The 16,508-nt window shown below is 46.3% G+C and overlaps 1 protein-coding gene across 5 annotated transcripts in view; it reads left to right on the top strand.

Annotated features, from left to right (window-relative positions):
• The first annotated feature begins 13 nt into the window (after positions 1 to 13).
• ELMOD3 (ELMO domain containing 3) overlaps positions 14 to 16,508 on the top strand; it is a 28,304-nt gene continuing 11,809 nt past the window's right edge. The window contains exons 1-9 of one of the 5 annotated variants that reach the window (XM_059659295.1): positions 1,975 to 2,333; positions 2,948 to 3,233; positions 5,679 to 5,756; positions 6,231 to 6,300; positions 9,825 to 9,893; positions 10,762 to 10,847; positions 12,340 to 12,463; positions 12,712 to 12,834; positions 15,763 to 15,893. In XM_059659295.1, coding sequence (XP_059515278.1) covers positions 3,180 to 3,233; positions 5,679 to 5,756; positions 6,231 to 6,300; positions 9,825 to 9,893; positions 10,762 to 10,847; positions 12,340 to 12,463; positions 12,712 to 12,834; positions 15,763 to 15,893 — 735 coding nt within the window. In that variant the 5' untranslated portion in view covers positions 1,975 to 2,333; positions 2,948 to 3,179. The other 4 variants (XM_059659299.1, XM_059659298.1, XM_059659296.1 and 1 more) reach the window with 4 other exon arrangements.

Below are 16,508 nucleotides of genomic sequence, written 5' to 3'. Positions count from 1 at the left end.
CCCCCGCCAGCGCGGGGCGGGCGGGCGCATGCGCGGAGGGGCCCGCGGCGGCGGCGGTGGGAAAGCTTCGGGATCGCGTCGGGCCAGCCCGGGGGCCTTCGGGCGGGGATGTGGGGCGCCAGGGATGGTCCCGGGGCAAGGCGAGGTTGAGAGGTGCAGGCCTGAGAGAGAACTCCGACTGGGACGCCGGAGACTTCGGCTCCGGTCCGCGCTCGGCCGAGGACCTGAGGCAAGTCGCTTCGCTCCATTTCCCCGCCGGAGAGAGCGTGTCGGTGCGGAACCCGCTCCCGCCGGGCCGCGGCCGGCTGCCTGGCTGGATGGAGGTCTCTCTTGGGATCTGCGCCTCGCCGCCGGCGAGCGCCTGGCCCCTAGCGCCCCAGACTGGCCCCTGGTTGTGGCCGCGGCGCCCCCGGGGAATGGCGTTGCCGTGGGCGGGGCCTGCGGGCGCCCCCGGCCTCCGGCTGGTCCCGCGGCACCTCCCTCCGTGGGGGCAGCCTGGGGACCGGGGCGCGACGGGGGCGCCCAGCGACGCGCCCGAGGAGAGACCGGAGCGCTGCCGGACCGGGGCGCGCGTTTGTATTTGAGGCGTGGACCCCGTTTCTAAGTTAAATTCCTATTCAGGAGGTTTAAGCTCCAGCAAGCAGTTAGAAGTCAAACCCGAATGAAGCCCCTTCTCTTAAGCGGATGCACCATCAATACTTCATTGAAAAAGGATCCGTCTTGCCTGGAACCAGGAGGTCACCGTTGGGTTCCGGTCAGGGCACATGCGGATTGCGGGCTTGAGCCCCAGTGGGGTGTGCAGGGGGCAGCGATCAATAATTCCCATCCTTGATGTTTCTCTCTCCTCTCTGAAATCAATAAATTATATATATATAATTTATATATAAATAAGTTATGTTATATATATAAACTATATGTAATTATATAAATAAATTATATATAAGTGATATATATAATTTATATATAAGTATACATAACATAAATCAATAATTTATATATATAATTTATATATATATATTTCTATAACATGTTATTGAAATCAATAAATTATATGTATAATTTATATATAAGTAAATTATATGTATTTATATATATAAATTATATATATCACATATAATTATGTATACATAAATTATATATAAATGATATAATTTATATATATATAAATCAATAATTTATATACATAATTTATATACATATATAACATATAAGATTGATTTCAGAGAGGAAGAGAGAGAGAAAAAAATATATATATTTTTAAAGGAAGGCCATTTCCTCAGGTCCAACTCTAAGGAACTTGCCTAATAGAGGTGGGGGTGACTTAAGAACTAAGAGTTCTCAGTGTGTTTGACAGTTTGCTCCTTTCTTTCTCTGATAAGATAGTAACTGTCCCTAGTGAAGCCCCCAGCAGTGCTCCAGCCAGAACCCCGGCCCTAGCAGGCGTGTGAAGCTGCTCACACTTCTACTCCGCTTGGCCCATTTCACGCTGGATGACAGAAGGGCCTTCCTGAGATTGCTGTCACCGTGCCTGCCTCTCGGCCGCTGTCATGGAGGTCAAGGAGGAGGGGGAAAGGGAAGCAGATGCTGAGGCCCCAGAGGACACAGTGAGAGGGAGCTGGTTCCCCACGTGCCATGAGTAAGGGACACTACCCTGTCTTCTAAATTGCAGTGAGCCCCATGCCCAGCCCAGGGGCCAGGAGGCATTCCTGCTCCTTGGGTGGGAATCAGTGTGCCCTACCCCAACGAAGAGTCCTTTTGTTACTGGCAGCCAGTTCTTAGGGAATCCAAGTTATATTTCCACAGAGGAGGGCTGACCTAGGGATGAGGCCCTCCTTCCTTAGACACTGGAGTCTGTGAAGTATGACGGGCAGTTGTGTGTGAGCCATCTGTCCATTATGATCTGGCTTTTGGCTTTTTTTTTTTTTAATACGGAAGGAGGAAGAGGATATGAAGCTTGGATCAAAGGCAGGGTTTTGTTGTTTTTGTTTAAGTATGTTTTTATTGATTTTAGAGAGGGAGAAAGAGAGAAACATCCATTGGCTGCCTCCTGCACGCCCACTACTGGGGATCAAGCCAGCAACCCCGGGCATGTGCCTTAACTGGGAATTGAACTGGCAGCTTCTTGGTGCGTGGGATGACGCTCAACCAACTGAGTCAAACCAGCCAGGGCTGACCTGGCTTTTTGGTGAGATGTATCCATGGGTCCAGTTCCCCTGTGATAGAAGTATGGGCCTCTCCAGCCCTCTTCCAAAGATGATGTAGAATGAAAGACCGAGTTAGCCAAACTGGCTAAGCAGCTGCAACATGTGCAGTATTGGTGACAACTGAAGAAGGTTAGCATTGTGTTGCATTTTAAGTTTCTACCATCAATAGGAACCAGAGCTTATAAGCCCCTAGACCCAAGCCCGAGCACGTCAGCTAAGACCACCCTTCAAGGTGCCACCCATTAGCCTCACCTCTTTGATAAACGTCCCTAGATCCCATTAACTTCACTGTCAGAAACAGAACCCCACCACTTACAGTAGTGCTGCTACCTTCTGGGTTCTGAGAACCCAGCCCTTAGGCTCCGGCAGGGTCCCCTTCTTTCCATCCAGTGGAATGGGTAGTAAGAGGTAGGCATTTGGCTAAGGCAGCTCATTTATTAAGAATAAATTGGCATGGCTCAGTGGTTGAGCGTGAACCTATGAACCAGGAGGTCTCGGTTTGATTTCTGATCACAGCACATACCCGAGTTGTGGGCTCGATCTCCAGTGTGGGGCATGCAGGAGGCAGCGATCAATGATTTTTTTTTTCTCATCATTGATGTTTCTTTCTCTCTCCCTCTCTAAAATCAATAAAAATCTATTTAAAAAATATTTAAAAAGAAATTAACAGATTTTTAAAGTCAGTTTTTCTCAACAGAAGCATAACTGAATGATGAAACCAGTTTTCTTTATTTTTTTATCAGGGCCGAGGCCTCAAAGACCTCAGGGACTTCTTTCAGTACTCACAGAAACCTATACCCTGGTGATGGCACACAGGGACTGTTTTCTTGCTCTAAGTCTGAATGACTGCCAAAAAGGAAGGCAAAGGTAGAGCAGTTGGATCGCTGGCTCTCCCCATAGCTTCTAATCTCAGACCTTCATAAACTCCATTCTGAGCCCAAGGACAAAGCTCACTTGAACAAATGATTTTGAGTCATGAATGAAAAATCTTGCTCTTTCCACAATGAGAAAGAATTCAGAGATGGACAGGTAAGCAAGCACTTCTGTTTTGGGGGAAACGTTTGGTGTGGGATATATCATTAATAGTAATAAAAGCATGTATCAAGAGAATGTGGAACTTTATGTGTAGGAAAAACCCTCATTATCGTTCTCTTTGTTCTATTAGAAGCTTCTATTCACCTCTGGGTCGGTTGCCTTTCCTGAGATCTTATTTTCTTAGTGGGTTATGGGATTTGAGTTTGGATTTGCTTGGTAGGAGAATTTCAGTGAGGAATCTTCCTAGACATTTGTATTTCATTGATTCGGACTGATTATCCTCAGGACTCTTGGTTCAGTGTGACCTATCTCTGTGCAAGTCTTATCTTTCCCATTACCTTGCCTAGAAATGTATTCTTAGAGGGAGGAAAGGAGAAAGAGATCGAGATTGATTTCTTGTTCCACTTACTTATGCATTCATTGGTTGATTCTTGTATGTGCTCTGACCAAAAAATGTATTCCTAAGTGGAGCCTGTAGGATTCAGTGGTTGGAACTAGGACAAGGCCTTTTTGCTTTGGTGGTTGCCTTCACTGAATTAAGACAGGTGAACTGTATTCCCAAAGGGAAGTCTTTGGACACTGGAGGGGACTGAACTGGAGGGGGAAAGGAAGGATGAAATGAATCCTGAGTACACAGACCCCTGCAGGGAGTTGTTCAGCATGGTGAATCACCAGATATTTTTGATAACATATTTTGTGCCTAGTACTATGTGAATGAGTATGGGAAACATAAAAGAAGTATAAGAGAAGGTCCTTACACTCAAAGCAGCAGATTCTGATTGGGGAGACAGGCCTTGGCAGAGAAACCTGTGGCTTTTGGACTTTAGGTAAGTGAGATGCCACTGTAGCCCCACTTGGTAAGGTAGGCCACCTTTAGGAGGTAGAACTGATTTTGAAGGGAATAGAGGACGCAGAGAAGTTGGAGGTAGGTGTGTATTCTAGAGGAAAATCACATGACCCCAGAAATAGAAGTGAGAGTAATTGCAATAGTGTGTTTATTGGATTGATGTGGAAAATACTAGTACTTAGGCATCAAGAGGCCAGTTACGGAGGAGTTGGCTCAGTTGTGTGTTAGGGCGTCCATTCTCATCTCCCAGGGATAAAAAAAAATCAAATCTGATTTTAAGGAGCATTAGCAAAAATACGTAGGAGGGATTAGAGTAGTGGGATAATCTAGGATTATAGGGCTTTGACTTCAGCAGTGATTCCTTTATTAATCATTTTCCTTTATTATTTTTTATTTATTCTACAGAAAATAATCCATTCACATAATTCAAAATTAAAAACATACAGAGTATATGCTATGAAAAAATTGCCTGCTAGTCCTAGCTGATTTGGCTCAATGGATAGAGTGTCAGCCTGCGGACTGAAGGGTCCCGGGTTCAATTCCAGTCAAGGACACATACCGGTTGTGGCTTGATCCCTGGCCCTGGTCAGGGCGCATATGTAGGAGGCAACCAATTGATGTGTCTCTCTCACATTGATGTTTCTCTCTGTCTCTCCTCCTCCTTTCCACTCTCAAAAAATCAGTGGAAAAATATCCTTGGGTAAGGCTTAACAACAACAACAAAAATTGCTGCCCTAGCTGGTTTGGCTCAGTGGATAGAATGTCAGCCTCTGAACTGGAGGGTTCTGGGTTCGATTCCGGTCAAGGGCACATGCCCAGGTTATGAACTCAATTCCCAATAGGGGGTGTGCAGGAGGCAGCCGATCAATGATTCTCTCTCATCATTGATGTTTCTGTCACTTTCTCCCTCTCCCTTCCTCTCTGAAATCAATAAAAATATGCATATTTTTAAAATTGCCTTCTACCCTTGTCCCCTGGCCACCAGTTTTTCTGTTGGAGGCAAACGTACCACTTCTGGAAATAGTCTCTGCAGACAAGCAAATATGATTATGCATTATTTTTAAATATAAATAGTAAAACAGTATATAATCTGTCCTTTGCTTTTTCACTTAATATGTCATGAAGATTGTCCCATATTGTCCATAAAGCACTTTCTTATTCTTCTTTATGAGGTAAATTAATGCTATTCGGGTGGTATGAATTGCAAGAAGTTTGTCAGGTGTGTTTTTTTAAGCTCTCATAGGGGACAGGTTTGGCTTAGCGGAAAGGCCAAAAGTGAGGGAACTGCCTCACTGAACTTCACTTATTCAGAGACCTTTAATAGCCAGGAAATCTGTGTAAGATCTTTGAGCTAACATTAAGTCAGCTTTTCGCAGTTTTCCTTAACAATAGATTAAACAGAAGCTTTCCCTTATAGTATTTCTCATAGTTAACTTCTTAGGAGTCCATCCATATGTGTGTGTGTGTGTGTGTGTGTGTGTGTGTGTGTGTGTGTGTGTGTGTGTGTGTGTGGTGGGAAAAGGTGTGACATTTAAGCTGTCACCTTTGGGGCTGACATGTGCCTGGGAGAGTGACTCTGGTTTGTCTTTCAGGTCGAAAGTGTGTCTGCTGGGAACCCTCCACCAAACGACAAGGACAGCAGTGCTCTTCTGGCTTTCAGAGGAATTCCTGTACATATTGCACACACTTTAGTACCTCCCGCCAATACAAGTGTTTGTTGCATGCCATTAGGTGGTGCCAGGAGCCCATGACACAGGATGGCATACCCTGCCCTCCAGGAGCTCATACTGGGGGGAAGAGGTGTGGGGCACAAACAAGCAAAAAACAACCTCTGTCTAGTGAGATAATTGCTCTAGTGAAGCAAAATGTAAAGTGCAATGGGAATACCAAAGGCTCACCACAGTCTCGTTGAATTGTGTGGATTTTGGTTGTTTACTATTCATGGAAGGCATACACGTCCCCACATCACTCAACTTGTGCATCAGAGTTGGAGCTTTCCAGGTGCCTCTCTTTAAGATTGGCTTTAATCAACCCATCAAGGTAGACTAGCTCCTTCTGGCCTCCAGTTTCAAGGATATTCAGTACCATGGGTGGGGTTGGGGGGACATGGATCTACCCTTACACTAAAGATCACTGCCCTGTAGATCTCGGAGTTGAAGAACCACAGCCTCCTCCGAGCCCTGACAACAGAAGCTAATGGATGGGCACCAGGTGGTAAGTCCCTTTCAGGGCCCTTGGAGCCTGGGTGGGGCCCAAGTCAGAGCTGCCCATGGATCTGCTTTTCATCATTTGAATTTCTCACTACTTGTCCTACAGAATTTTGCAGATTTATCATTATTCAAGGAAAATTAGAATCAACACTGGAGGAGTCACAAGGTCTGAGTTATAATCTAGCCCCAGTAGCCCTGCTAGTGACTGACTGTGTGCCTTTGGGCAAATCATATAATCTCTGTGTCTACAGTAGAAATATTAAAACCTTCTTTATGCTCAAAAGGATATTACGGCCCTGACTGGTTTGGCTCAGTGGATAGAGCGTCGGCCTGCGGTCTTAAGGGTCCCAGGTTCGATTCCGGCCAAGGGCATGTACCTTGGTTGCAGGCACACACCCAGTAGGGAGTGTGCAAGAGGCAGCTGATCGATGTTTCTCTCTCATCGATGTTTCTAACTTTCTTTCCCTCTCCCTTCCTCTCTGTAAAAAATCAATAAAATATATATTTTTAAAAAGGATATTATGATAATGAAATAAGACAGTATATGCAAAAGGACTTTGAAAAAGCATCCTATTTTATCTGCTTTACATGGTTCTTTCCTACATTACTGGGTGGGCAAAAGTAAGTTTACAGTTGTTCATATGGAAAATAATAATAATAATTTTATATATATATATATATATATATATATATAAAAGCCTAATATGCATATTGTCCCCTCGAGAGTTCAACCAGGAGACCAGGAGTTCGGTTGCTCGCTATGACGTGCGCTGACCACCAGGAGGCGGTATGGAATGAAGGGAGGCCCCAGCTGGCAGCCGGCAGGCCCCAATTGGCCCTGATCGCCAGCCAGGCCTAGGGGCCCTACCCATGCACGAATTTCGTGCACCGGGCCTCTAGTCTATATATAGAAAAGCCTAAGCGACTGGCCAACGGGCTGGTAGCTATGATGCGCACTAGCCACCAGGGGGCAGACATTTAATACAGGAGCGGAAACTACAGGCATGGAAACATGGAACAGACTGATGAATTTCAGAGGGAGGAGGGCAGGAAGAGATTAACTAAAGATCTTATATGCATGCTAGAGGCCCTCGGCCTGGCCTGTGTGTGCCCTCTTGCAGTCTGGGACGCCTCGGGGGATGTCAGAGAGCCGGTTTTGGCCCAGTCCCCACAGGCCAGGCCGAAGGGCCCACTGGTGCACGAATCCATGCACCGGGCCTCTAGTTGATAAATAATAATACAAGTATAAACTTTGTTTTGCATACTTACAATTATAAACCTACTTTTGCCCCACACTTTTTGTGGGGTTGTTGTTGTTTTTTTGTTAATCCTCACCAGAGGATATGTTTTCCAATGATTTTTAGAGAGAATGGGAGGGAGGGAGGGAGGGAGGGAGAGGGACATAGATGTGCAAGAGACACACCAATTTACAACCTAGGTATGTGCCCTTGACTAGGAATTGAACCTGCAACCCTTTGGTGCATAGGCTGGTTTCCCTAACCATTGAGCACACCAGCCAGGGCGAAGCGGGTTTTTTGTTTGTTTTTTTTACAGTCCATGGTTGAGTATTCTGTATTCTGTTGAAGTTATCCAGCTTGGAAGTCCTGAGGTTCTGTGTCTGCTGCCCCGTCCACAGTTTGGGCCTGGCAAGATTGAGTTTCCCAGAGTTCCAGACATTCAGGACCCCAGACCTATCTCATCTGCCACCACTTCACTGCCCTGCTGGTCCCAAGCCCACAACTGTGTCCATAATATTAGATAACATGTATTGAGCACTTACCTTTGGGCCACATATTCCCCGAAGAGGTCGAAGAGTTACATCATCCCCATAGTAGTCCCATGAGTGATTACCAATGGTTAAGTAATTGGCCCAAAGAACAGCTAATAAGTGGTGGAGATGAACTGTTCACCAGCAATAGTCTCTAGAGCAGGGGTCCTCAAACTATGGCTGCGGGCCACATGCAAATACAAATATTGTATTTGTTCCCATTTTGTTTTTTTACTTCAAAATAAGATATGTGCAGTGTGCACAGGAATTTGTTCATAGTTTTTTTTAAAACTATAGTCCGGCCCTCCAACGGTCTGAGGGACAGTGAACTGGCCCCCTGTTTAAAAAGTTTGAGGACCCCTGCTCTAAAGCAGTGGTTCTCAACCTTGGCTGCACATTAGAATCACCTGGGAATCTTTTTAAAATCCTGATTTCTGGAGGCCTCATCCTCCAGAAATTCTGTTTCTTTGTTACTAATGTTGTAGCCCCAACCCGTAACAAAGAAACAGAATTTCCAGAGGATGAGGCCCAGAAATCAGGATTTTAAAAAGATTCCCAGGTGATTCTAATGTGCAGCCAAGATTAAGAACCACTAGAGCAGGGGTGGGCAAACTTTTTGACTCGAGGGCCACAATGGGTTCTTAAACTGGACCGGAGGGCCGGAACAAAAGTATGGAATGGAGTGTTTGTGTGAACTAATATAAATTCAAAGTAAACATCATTACATAAAAGGGTATGGTCTTTTTTTTCAATGGTTTTATTCATTTCAAAGGGGCCGGATCTGCCGTATTTTGCCCACGGCTGCACTAGAGTGTGCTTTTAGCAACCATCTGCTCCTGCTTCCCAGCCGCTTGCTCTTCCTCGTTATCCACTAGTGTTTTGAGTTCTTGATAGAATTTTACTTAATTTGCAAGTATACTTTCAAAACAGTTTGTCACGTGATGTCCTCAGCCATGAGTTCAAGGCAGAGAGGAATTGTCCTAAACTGCTTTTACCACTGAGGCTGGAGGGATCACAATGTTTGGTATTTAACTGAAGTCTCTTCATCCTTACCACTATTTGTTGATGTCCTCCATAGCAAATGGGAAAAACCAGTGACAGGATGCTACTAACAATTCAGGCCAGAGAGTGGCAGCTGTGGTTTGGAGAAAAGGGCCATGTAGTGGCTATAGAGAGCCTATCCTGCTGTGTTTCCCCCCCCCCCCATGCTTTATTCATTCATCAAATATTGAGCACATGTTATGTGTCAGGCACTGTTCTAGGTTCTGGAGAGCCCTGCTCTCATGTAGCTCCCAGTGCAGTGGGAAAGATGGTCCCACACTGATAAAGCATCCAGGTGAGGGTGATAATCAGAATTAACTGAAGGATGAGAAGGAGTTACACCAGAAGGGGTTGCAGTTGATGGAGCTTGCTGACTGTCGGCAGAGGGAGAGCGGTCTGTGCCACGGCACTGAAGGTGGGAAGTATAGAGAAACTTTAGGTATCCTTTATGCCCTACAGCAGAGTTAGGTCCAGAGGGTCCAGAGTGTGAGAGTACTTAGATGCTATGCTAAAGAGTTGAGTTTTACCTTGAGAGTTATGGAGGATCCCTGGAGGGTTTTGACCAGGAGCCAGGGTGGGACGTCAGATCTGCCTTTCCGAAAGCTCACCCTGGCAGCCTCGTAAAGAGGGTATCTGAGGGCAACAGGACCTAGGGCTGGGGGCTGACGGTGATCCAGACCACCCCGAGCTCAGAGGGTCTCCTTTTCTTACTGTTGCAGTTGTGAGCCCCGAGTTGCTCAGAGCCCAGGAAGAATGGGAAGCCGTGCAGAACATCCAGCCAGAGACAGGTAACTGCAAGAATAGCACTATCGCCACACAGTCTGCTGCTGGTAAAGGCACTGTCCACACATGAGGCTAATGTTTCTGTGGCTCTGAGATTAGAAGACAGAATGGTCCTATTTTGGCTGTGTGCAATAGAATAAAAACTCCAAATCTAAAGACGACTTTCTGGGAGAAATGGGAATGAATGCCCTGGGGAAAGGGCTGCCACCTACCCAGCCCTGAGAGAAGTCAGGGAGGACCTTGGCATGGTCAGCTTCTGTAGGGAGATGAGGTTAGCAGGAGGATGGAGGCGGGCAGCCGGGGCCGCTGCATAAGGCTGAGCAGGTTGTTCACTGTACAAGGAAATCCCTGGAGTTGGGGGCTGAAGCCATCTTCTGGAAGGCTCTGAGCTTGATAAAAATCGTCTCTCATCTCTTTCTGAGAGCTCCAGGACAGCAGAACTAGGACCATATGGGAGAGATGTTACTGTTAACTGGCAAGTTAATTCCCTGTGGACTGGAACAAAGGATGGAGAGAGGGCCATTCATATGTAGGGTATGAGAAGGGTCAAAGTAGGAATTAGGAAATACCCCTAAGCAAAACTGTGACACACTCTTATGTGGGTACCTACCCCAGTCAGTGACACCCCCTCCCAGATGAGTGGAATTTAGGGAGCCCCTGAGGGGCAGATGTATCCCTACTCACTGCATAGATCGCTTGCAAGCCCTGACCAGCCTGGTGTGGAAGGGAAGTTGATCCGGCAGCTTTGGGTGTGTGATGTTTACAGCTGGAATCTGAGCTTAGAGGTGACAACGGGAAGGCCTCAGTGAATGGCTGCTGACACTGACTACTGTTACAAACCCTGGGGTTTCTGCCTCTTCCCTTTGGCCACAGGAAGCCAGACAGACCAGCCTGCACAGCTAATCTCCTTCAGTGAGGCCCTGCAGCATTTCCAGACCATCGACCTCTCCTCCTTCAAGGTATGACATAGGGACGTTTGGGATCTCCAGCAAAGCACTTCTTCCCAGGAGCCAGGTTTCTAACCCACCAGGACAGGGCACTGGTCAAGCAGATGGGAGCTTCTAGTTGAGGGTCCTGTCTCACCTAGAAAGATCTTGGGGTACAGGGTCGTGGCTGCCAAAGACCCTTGTTGCATGCAGGGCCCCCGTGGCCTTTCTGGGCCTGTGCCCCTGAGCTCCGGTGGCCCTGTCATACAGAGGTCCATGTAGCTGCTCCCTGCTCTGCCCTCTTAGCGATGGGAGGTCTGGAATCAAGTGCTAGGTAGTTCCTTGAGGAAGCAAGGCAGCCTGTCCAGAGCTGAGTAACTAATGGCTAATGTAGGAAAATCTTCCATTCTCTCAAGGTATTAGAAGCTATCTGGGAATTTTAAAAATATGTAAGATTGGAAGAAGAAAGAATCCTGTATAATAAAAGGTAATATGCAAATCTACTGAACGGTGGAAGGACCAGTCGCTATGATGCACACTGACCACCAGGGGGCAGATGCTCAACACAGGAGCTTCCCCCTGGTGGTCAGTGCACTCCCACAGGGGGAGCACTGCTCTGCCAGAAGCCAGACTCATGGCTGGCGAGCGCAGCAGTGGTCCTAGACTGCAAAAGGGCGCAGGGGATCCTAGATTGCGAGAGGGTGCAGGCTGGGCTGAGGGATACCCCCCACCCCCACAGTGCATGAAATTTCGTGCACTGGGCCTCTGGTATTGAGAATAAAAGCTGGCAAGCTTTCTGGGGCATCTTGAGTGATAGTAGTAAGTTTAGAGGAATGTGATTTCAGATCTTGTACCTAAAACCTGGCTCAATAGAGAGGCTGCGAAGATAGGAATCAGGTTGCCAGAAGCTACCCAGATCAGTTTGTTCTAAGTCCCTGGCAGTGGCCCTGAGCAATGAGAAGTCAGCATGACCTGGTTTAGGAAGTTCTGGTTGTGGTGGTAGCAGAAGACTTTAGCTCCCCTCAGGTATCCAGCTCCAAAAAAGAATCCACTCAGCTTCTGGCTGTCTCATCCTGGAATTTGAGAGTGGTGCTAGACTTTATAAATTACGTCCTTTATGGAGAGAGACAGAGGCAGGCATACAAAGGTTATGCAGAAGCAGCCCTGCTAGGAAACCTGGTGTGATGTTTGTGAGACCACCTGGGGGAGTCCCCACAGCCAGCCTCCTTGACAGTCAATAGAATAGCTAGTTCTGGAAGAGCCCGAAGGACCAAATGTACACAACTGATAATGCTTGGGGACATGTCTCTCTATTTACAAAGGACTTAAGAACTGGGAGAACCTGTCTCCAGAGATCCCACAGATGCTTCACAGCGTCTGTCCCCTTTTCCTGGCCCAGAGACCAGCCACTTAATTGGGGAACTATGTCTTTCTGTATGAATAGTCCCTGTGCTCAGCCTAATGATAAGTTCATGAAAGCAGGTGGACCTAGCATGCTACCCATTACCTGCAACTTTCTCCCCAGAAAAGAATCCAGCCAACAATTCGAAGGACTGGGCTTGCTGCCCTCCGGCACTGCCTCTTCGGGCCTCCAAAGCTCCACCGGGGCCTCCGTGAAGAAAGGGACTTGGTCCTGACCATTGCTCAGTGTGAGTGCACTGGTGCTGCCCCAGAGCAGGTGCTGCATGAGGTCAGGCAGAGAGCTCTGCTTGCCCACCCTGTGACTAAGCCTCACCCAAGGGTCTTGCATTTTCTGTGTTGATGTGGGGAGCAGGGACTGAGAGGTAAAAGTCTGGGAGAACAGGGTGTCTTGAGTACAGTCTGGATCTATCTTGAGAAGCGCTTAGTCTTCCCTTGAAGGGCAATCCAACAGAAACATGGGTGTGTTTTGGGGCAGGTGGCCTGGATAGTCAAGACCCAACACATGGCCGAGTCCTCAAGACCATCTATAAGAAGCTGACTGGCTCCAAGTTTGACTGTGCCCTCCACGGCGATCACTGGGAAGATCTGGGCTTTCAGGGTAAGAGAGAGGAATGGTTCATCTTCTTTTCTTGGACCCCTGATTCCAGGACTAGAGAGAGAGCCCAGCACCATGCGGAAGGGTATCTGGGAAAGCCTTCCAGGAAGAGGGTAGAGCAAATGCAAAGGCCCTGGCATGAAGGTTGTTTGCCTCTGTCAGAGAAACAGCGTGGCTGACGTGAGAAGAGAGTGGCAGGAGAAACGCTCACTCGTGGCCTGGCAGACCATCGTCAAACACTCTGGGGTGGAAACCACTGAGTGATATGATTTGGAATCTGGTTTTTTCTTTTTCCTCTTTTCCACTAATATTGATGAAAAGTTTGTTTTATTTTTATTTTTATTTTTGAGTGAAACAAAATTATTTCACCTGCTTTTGGATTGTGCTACTCTTTTTTCAAAATCATACCAAATTACACTTGTATAGAATAGGAAAAAATCTTAATTTTAAAAGGAAACTTTATATACCCTTAATTAATTGACAGTCTGTTGGTGTTGACAACATGTTTAAGTCCATCCTCCCTCATGTATAATTGTCTTAAATATGTCCTCTATAAACACTGAAAATCATATGAGTGTTTGATTTTTGTTTCAACCGTTCAACAACTTAAGAATCTCAAGAGGAGAAGCAAAATCCAGTGTATTTACTTTACCATTGTTCTTTTTTCCTTTTGATATTCCACGATTCCTTTTATCATTTCATTTCTGTTTCAAAACATCCTTTAGGCATTTTCTTATCTAGGTCTACAGGTAATAAATTCTCTTACCTAATCTGAACAATGAGAGAAACAAGTCATCTGAGAATGACTTGATTTCCCCTTTACTCCTGAAGGGTAATTTTCCTGGACATTGAATTCCGTGTTGACAGTTCTTTTTCAGCGCTTGATAAATGTGCTACTGCCTTTTGGGCTTCATGGTTTCTGATGAGAAAGCGCTGTCATTTTAAAAATATGTTTTTATTCATTTCAGAAAGAGGAAGGGAGAGGGAGCAGGAGAGAGAGAGAGAAATATCAATGATGAAAGAGAATCATCCATCTGCTACCTCCTTCATGCCCCCTACTGGGTATCGAGCCTGCAACCGGGCATGTTCCCTGACCAGGAATTGAGCCATGACCTAGTTCAGTTCACTGAGCAACACCAGCCAGCAAGCTACTGTCATTTGACTTATTTCTCCCTGATAGTTAAGGGGTTGTTTTTCTCTCTCTCTGTTTTCCAGATTTTTATTTTTTGGTCTTTCGTTTGCAGCGTTTTGATTATGAGGTGTCTTGGTGTGGATATCTTTCACCTTATTCCATTTGGGGGTTACTCAGCTTCTTGGATCTGTAGGTTTTATGTCTTTTGCCAAATTTGATAAATATCCACTCATTATGACTTTTGAGTACTTTTTTCAGCCCCACACTTTGTCCTCTCCTGTGGGACTCTGATGGCACAAATGCTAGGTCTTTTGTTATTGCTCCACAGGCTCTGTCTATAGCTCATGGATCTCTGAAGTGCTCCTCATTTTGTTTTGTTTTTCCCCTCGTTGTTCAGATTTTGTAATTTAAATTGTCCCATCTTCAAGGTCACTGATTCTTTTCCTGTTATAGCTGTTCTGCCGTTGAGCCCATCCAATGGGTTTTTAATTTTAGTTATATTTCTTTACTGAGACTTTCATTTCTTTTCTAAGTATGTTAGTAATTGCTTATCAAAGGTTTAGTAGCTATAACAACACAAATAGGGGAGTTCTGTCGTTCGGAAATCTGAACCAGGTCTCACTGGGGTAAGATCAAGGTGACAGCAGAGCTGTACTCTTTTTGGGGCTTCAGGAGAGAGACTGTTTCCTTGTCTTTTTCACCTTCTAGAGCAGTGGTCCTCAACCTTCCTAAGGCCGCGACCCTTTAATACAGTTCCTCATGTTGTGGTGACCCCCAACCACAAAATTATTTTCGTTGCTATTTCATAACTGTAATTTGCTACTGTTATGAATCGTAATGTAAATATCTGATATGCAGGATGTATTTTCATTGTTACAAATTGAACATAATTAAAGCATAGTGATTAATCACAAAAACAATATGTAATTATATATGTGTTTTCTGATGGTCTTAGGCGACCCCTGTGAAAGGATCGTTCAACCCCAAAGGGGTCGCGACCCACAGGTTAAGAACCGCTGTTCTAGTGGCTGCCTGCATTCCTCCTTCATAGCATCTCTCTGAGCCCGATTCTATTCTCACATCTTTTTCTGACTCTGTTTCTGCCTCCCTCTTTCACTTTTTACCTTGGGCCCTTCAAGATAATTCAGGGTAATTTTCTTATCTGCTAATTAGCAACCTTAATTCTACCTGTAATCTTAATTCCCCCTTGGCCTGCAACATTACATATACATAGGTTGTAGGGATTAGGGCAGGGACAGTTTTGGAGGGGCCATTATTCTGCCTACAGCAGCTGCTTAAAAACCTTTATCTGGTGTTGCTATTCAGTGATTGCCTTTTCTCATCCAAATTGTGATTTTCTTTGTGCAACAAATGATTTTTTTATTGTGTAATGAGACTCTGGGTCTTCTTTAAGTCTTCTCTTTTAGCAGGCCTCCTCTGTTACTGAGCCAATGCGGGAGGAGGCTGTGACCTCATTACTGTCAGATGGGGTGGGAACCCAGTTACCCCACTTGACCTCCACTAGTACCACTGGCTGGGAAGGGCAGAGGTGCCTCATTACTGTTCCCATGTGGCCTCCACTGACGTCCACTTCACTTCCAGTGCCACCAGAGGGAGGGGGCTCCTTAGCACCAGGAAGGGATGAAGCCCCACTTCTCTGACTGCCCTGCTAAGGGGTGTCTTGTTACAGCCTAGGCTCTCCACGTGGTCTATAACTAAGTCATTGACGCTCCTGGCAGCAGGCATTTCATTAAGTATTGCTCTCATCACCCTCAACTTCCTCCTGGTTTCTGCTATAGGAGCAAATCCAGCCACAGACCTTAGAGGAGCGGGCTTCCTTGCCCTCCTGCATCTGCTGTACCTGGTAATGGACTCAAAGACCTTGCTGATGGCCCAGGAGATTTTCCGCCTGTCTCATCACCATATCCAGGTGGGCCTTTGGTGGGAAGCCAGCAGAGAGGGCTGTGGAGCTAGGACCTGGGCTCAGGGCTCTTTGAGCAGCCAGGCGGGCCTCCCAGGTAAATCTCTCATTGCTGAGGGCTCTAAGGACAACTGGGGCAAACCAGGATTGGTCTTCCCCTGTCAGTGCTGGGATCTGAGCTCTAGCACTCATTAGCATGAGTCTCAAGCATTGCCTCAATTCCCCAGAGCCTCAGTTTCCTCATCTGTAGAATGGAGATCATGGAAACTTCAGCGGGGTAGTCGGAAAAATTAAAGGAGATAATGTACAAAAGCACTAAGTGACTCACCACCCTCCCAGGGAAATCCCTGCGTCTGAAGGAAGAGCCGCCTTGTGTGCCCCAGAGAAGGGTTGCCTCTGAGGGTCAGGAGTGACTGACAGGCCAGAAGTGGCTTTTGTAGCCCTCAGTCTCTGCCCGGGTCTGCTCTCTGGGGTTGGGTTTGATGGTTTTCCCAGTTAGTAAAAGGCAGTAGGTAGTCCCTCCATTTTAGAAAATGAATTTGACCCGTTTCTTGCCATGCATCTCTCAGATTTGTGGGACCTGGAATTCATTCACTAAACAAATATTTATTCAGCCACCTCCTG

The sequence above is a fragment of the Myotis daubentonii genome, chromosome 12 (genome assembly GCF_963259705.1).
Source record: "Myotis daubentonii chromosome 12, mMyoDau2.1, whole genome shotgun sequence".
NCBI classification, from domain to species: domain Eukaryota; kingdom Metazoa; phylum Chordata; class Mammalia; order Chiroptera; family Vespertilionidae; genus Myotis; species Myotis daubentonii.
The sequence above is the reverse complement of the archived record's forward strand: the minus strand, read 5'-3'. Positions and strand labels throughout refer to the sequence as shown.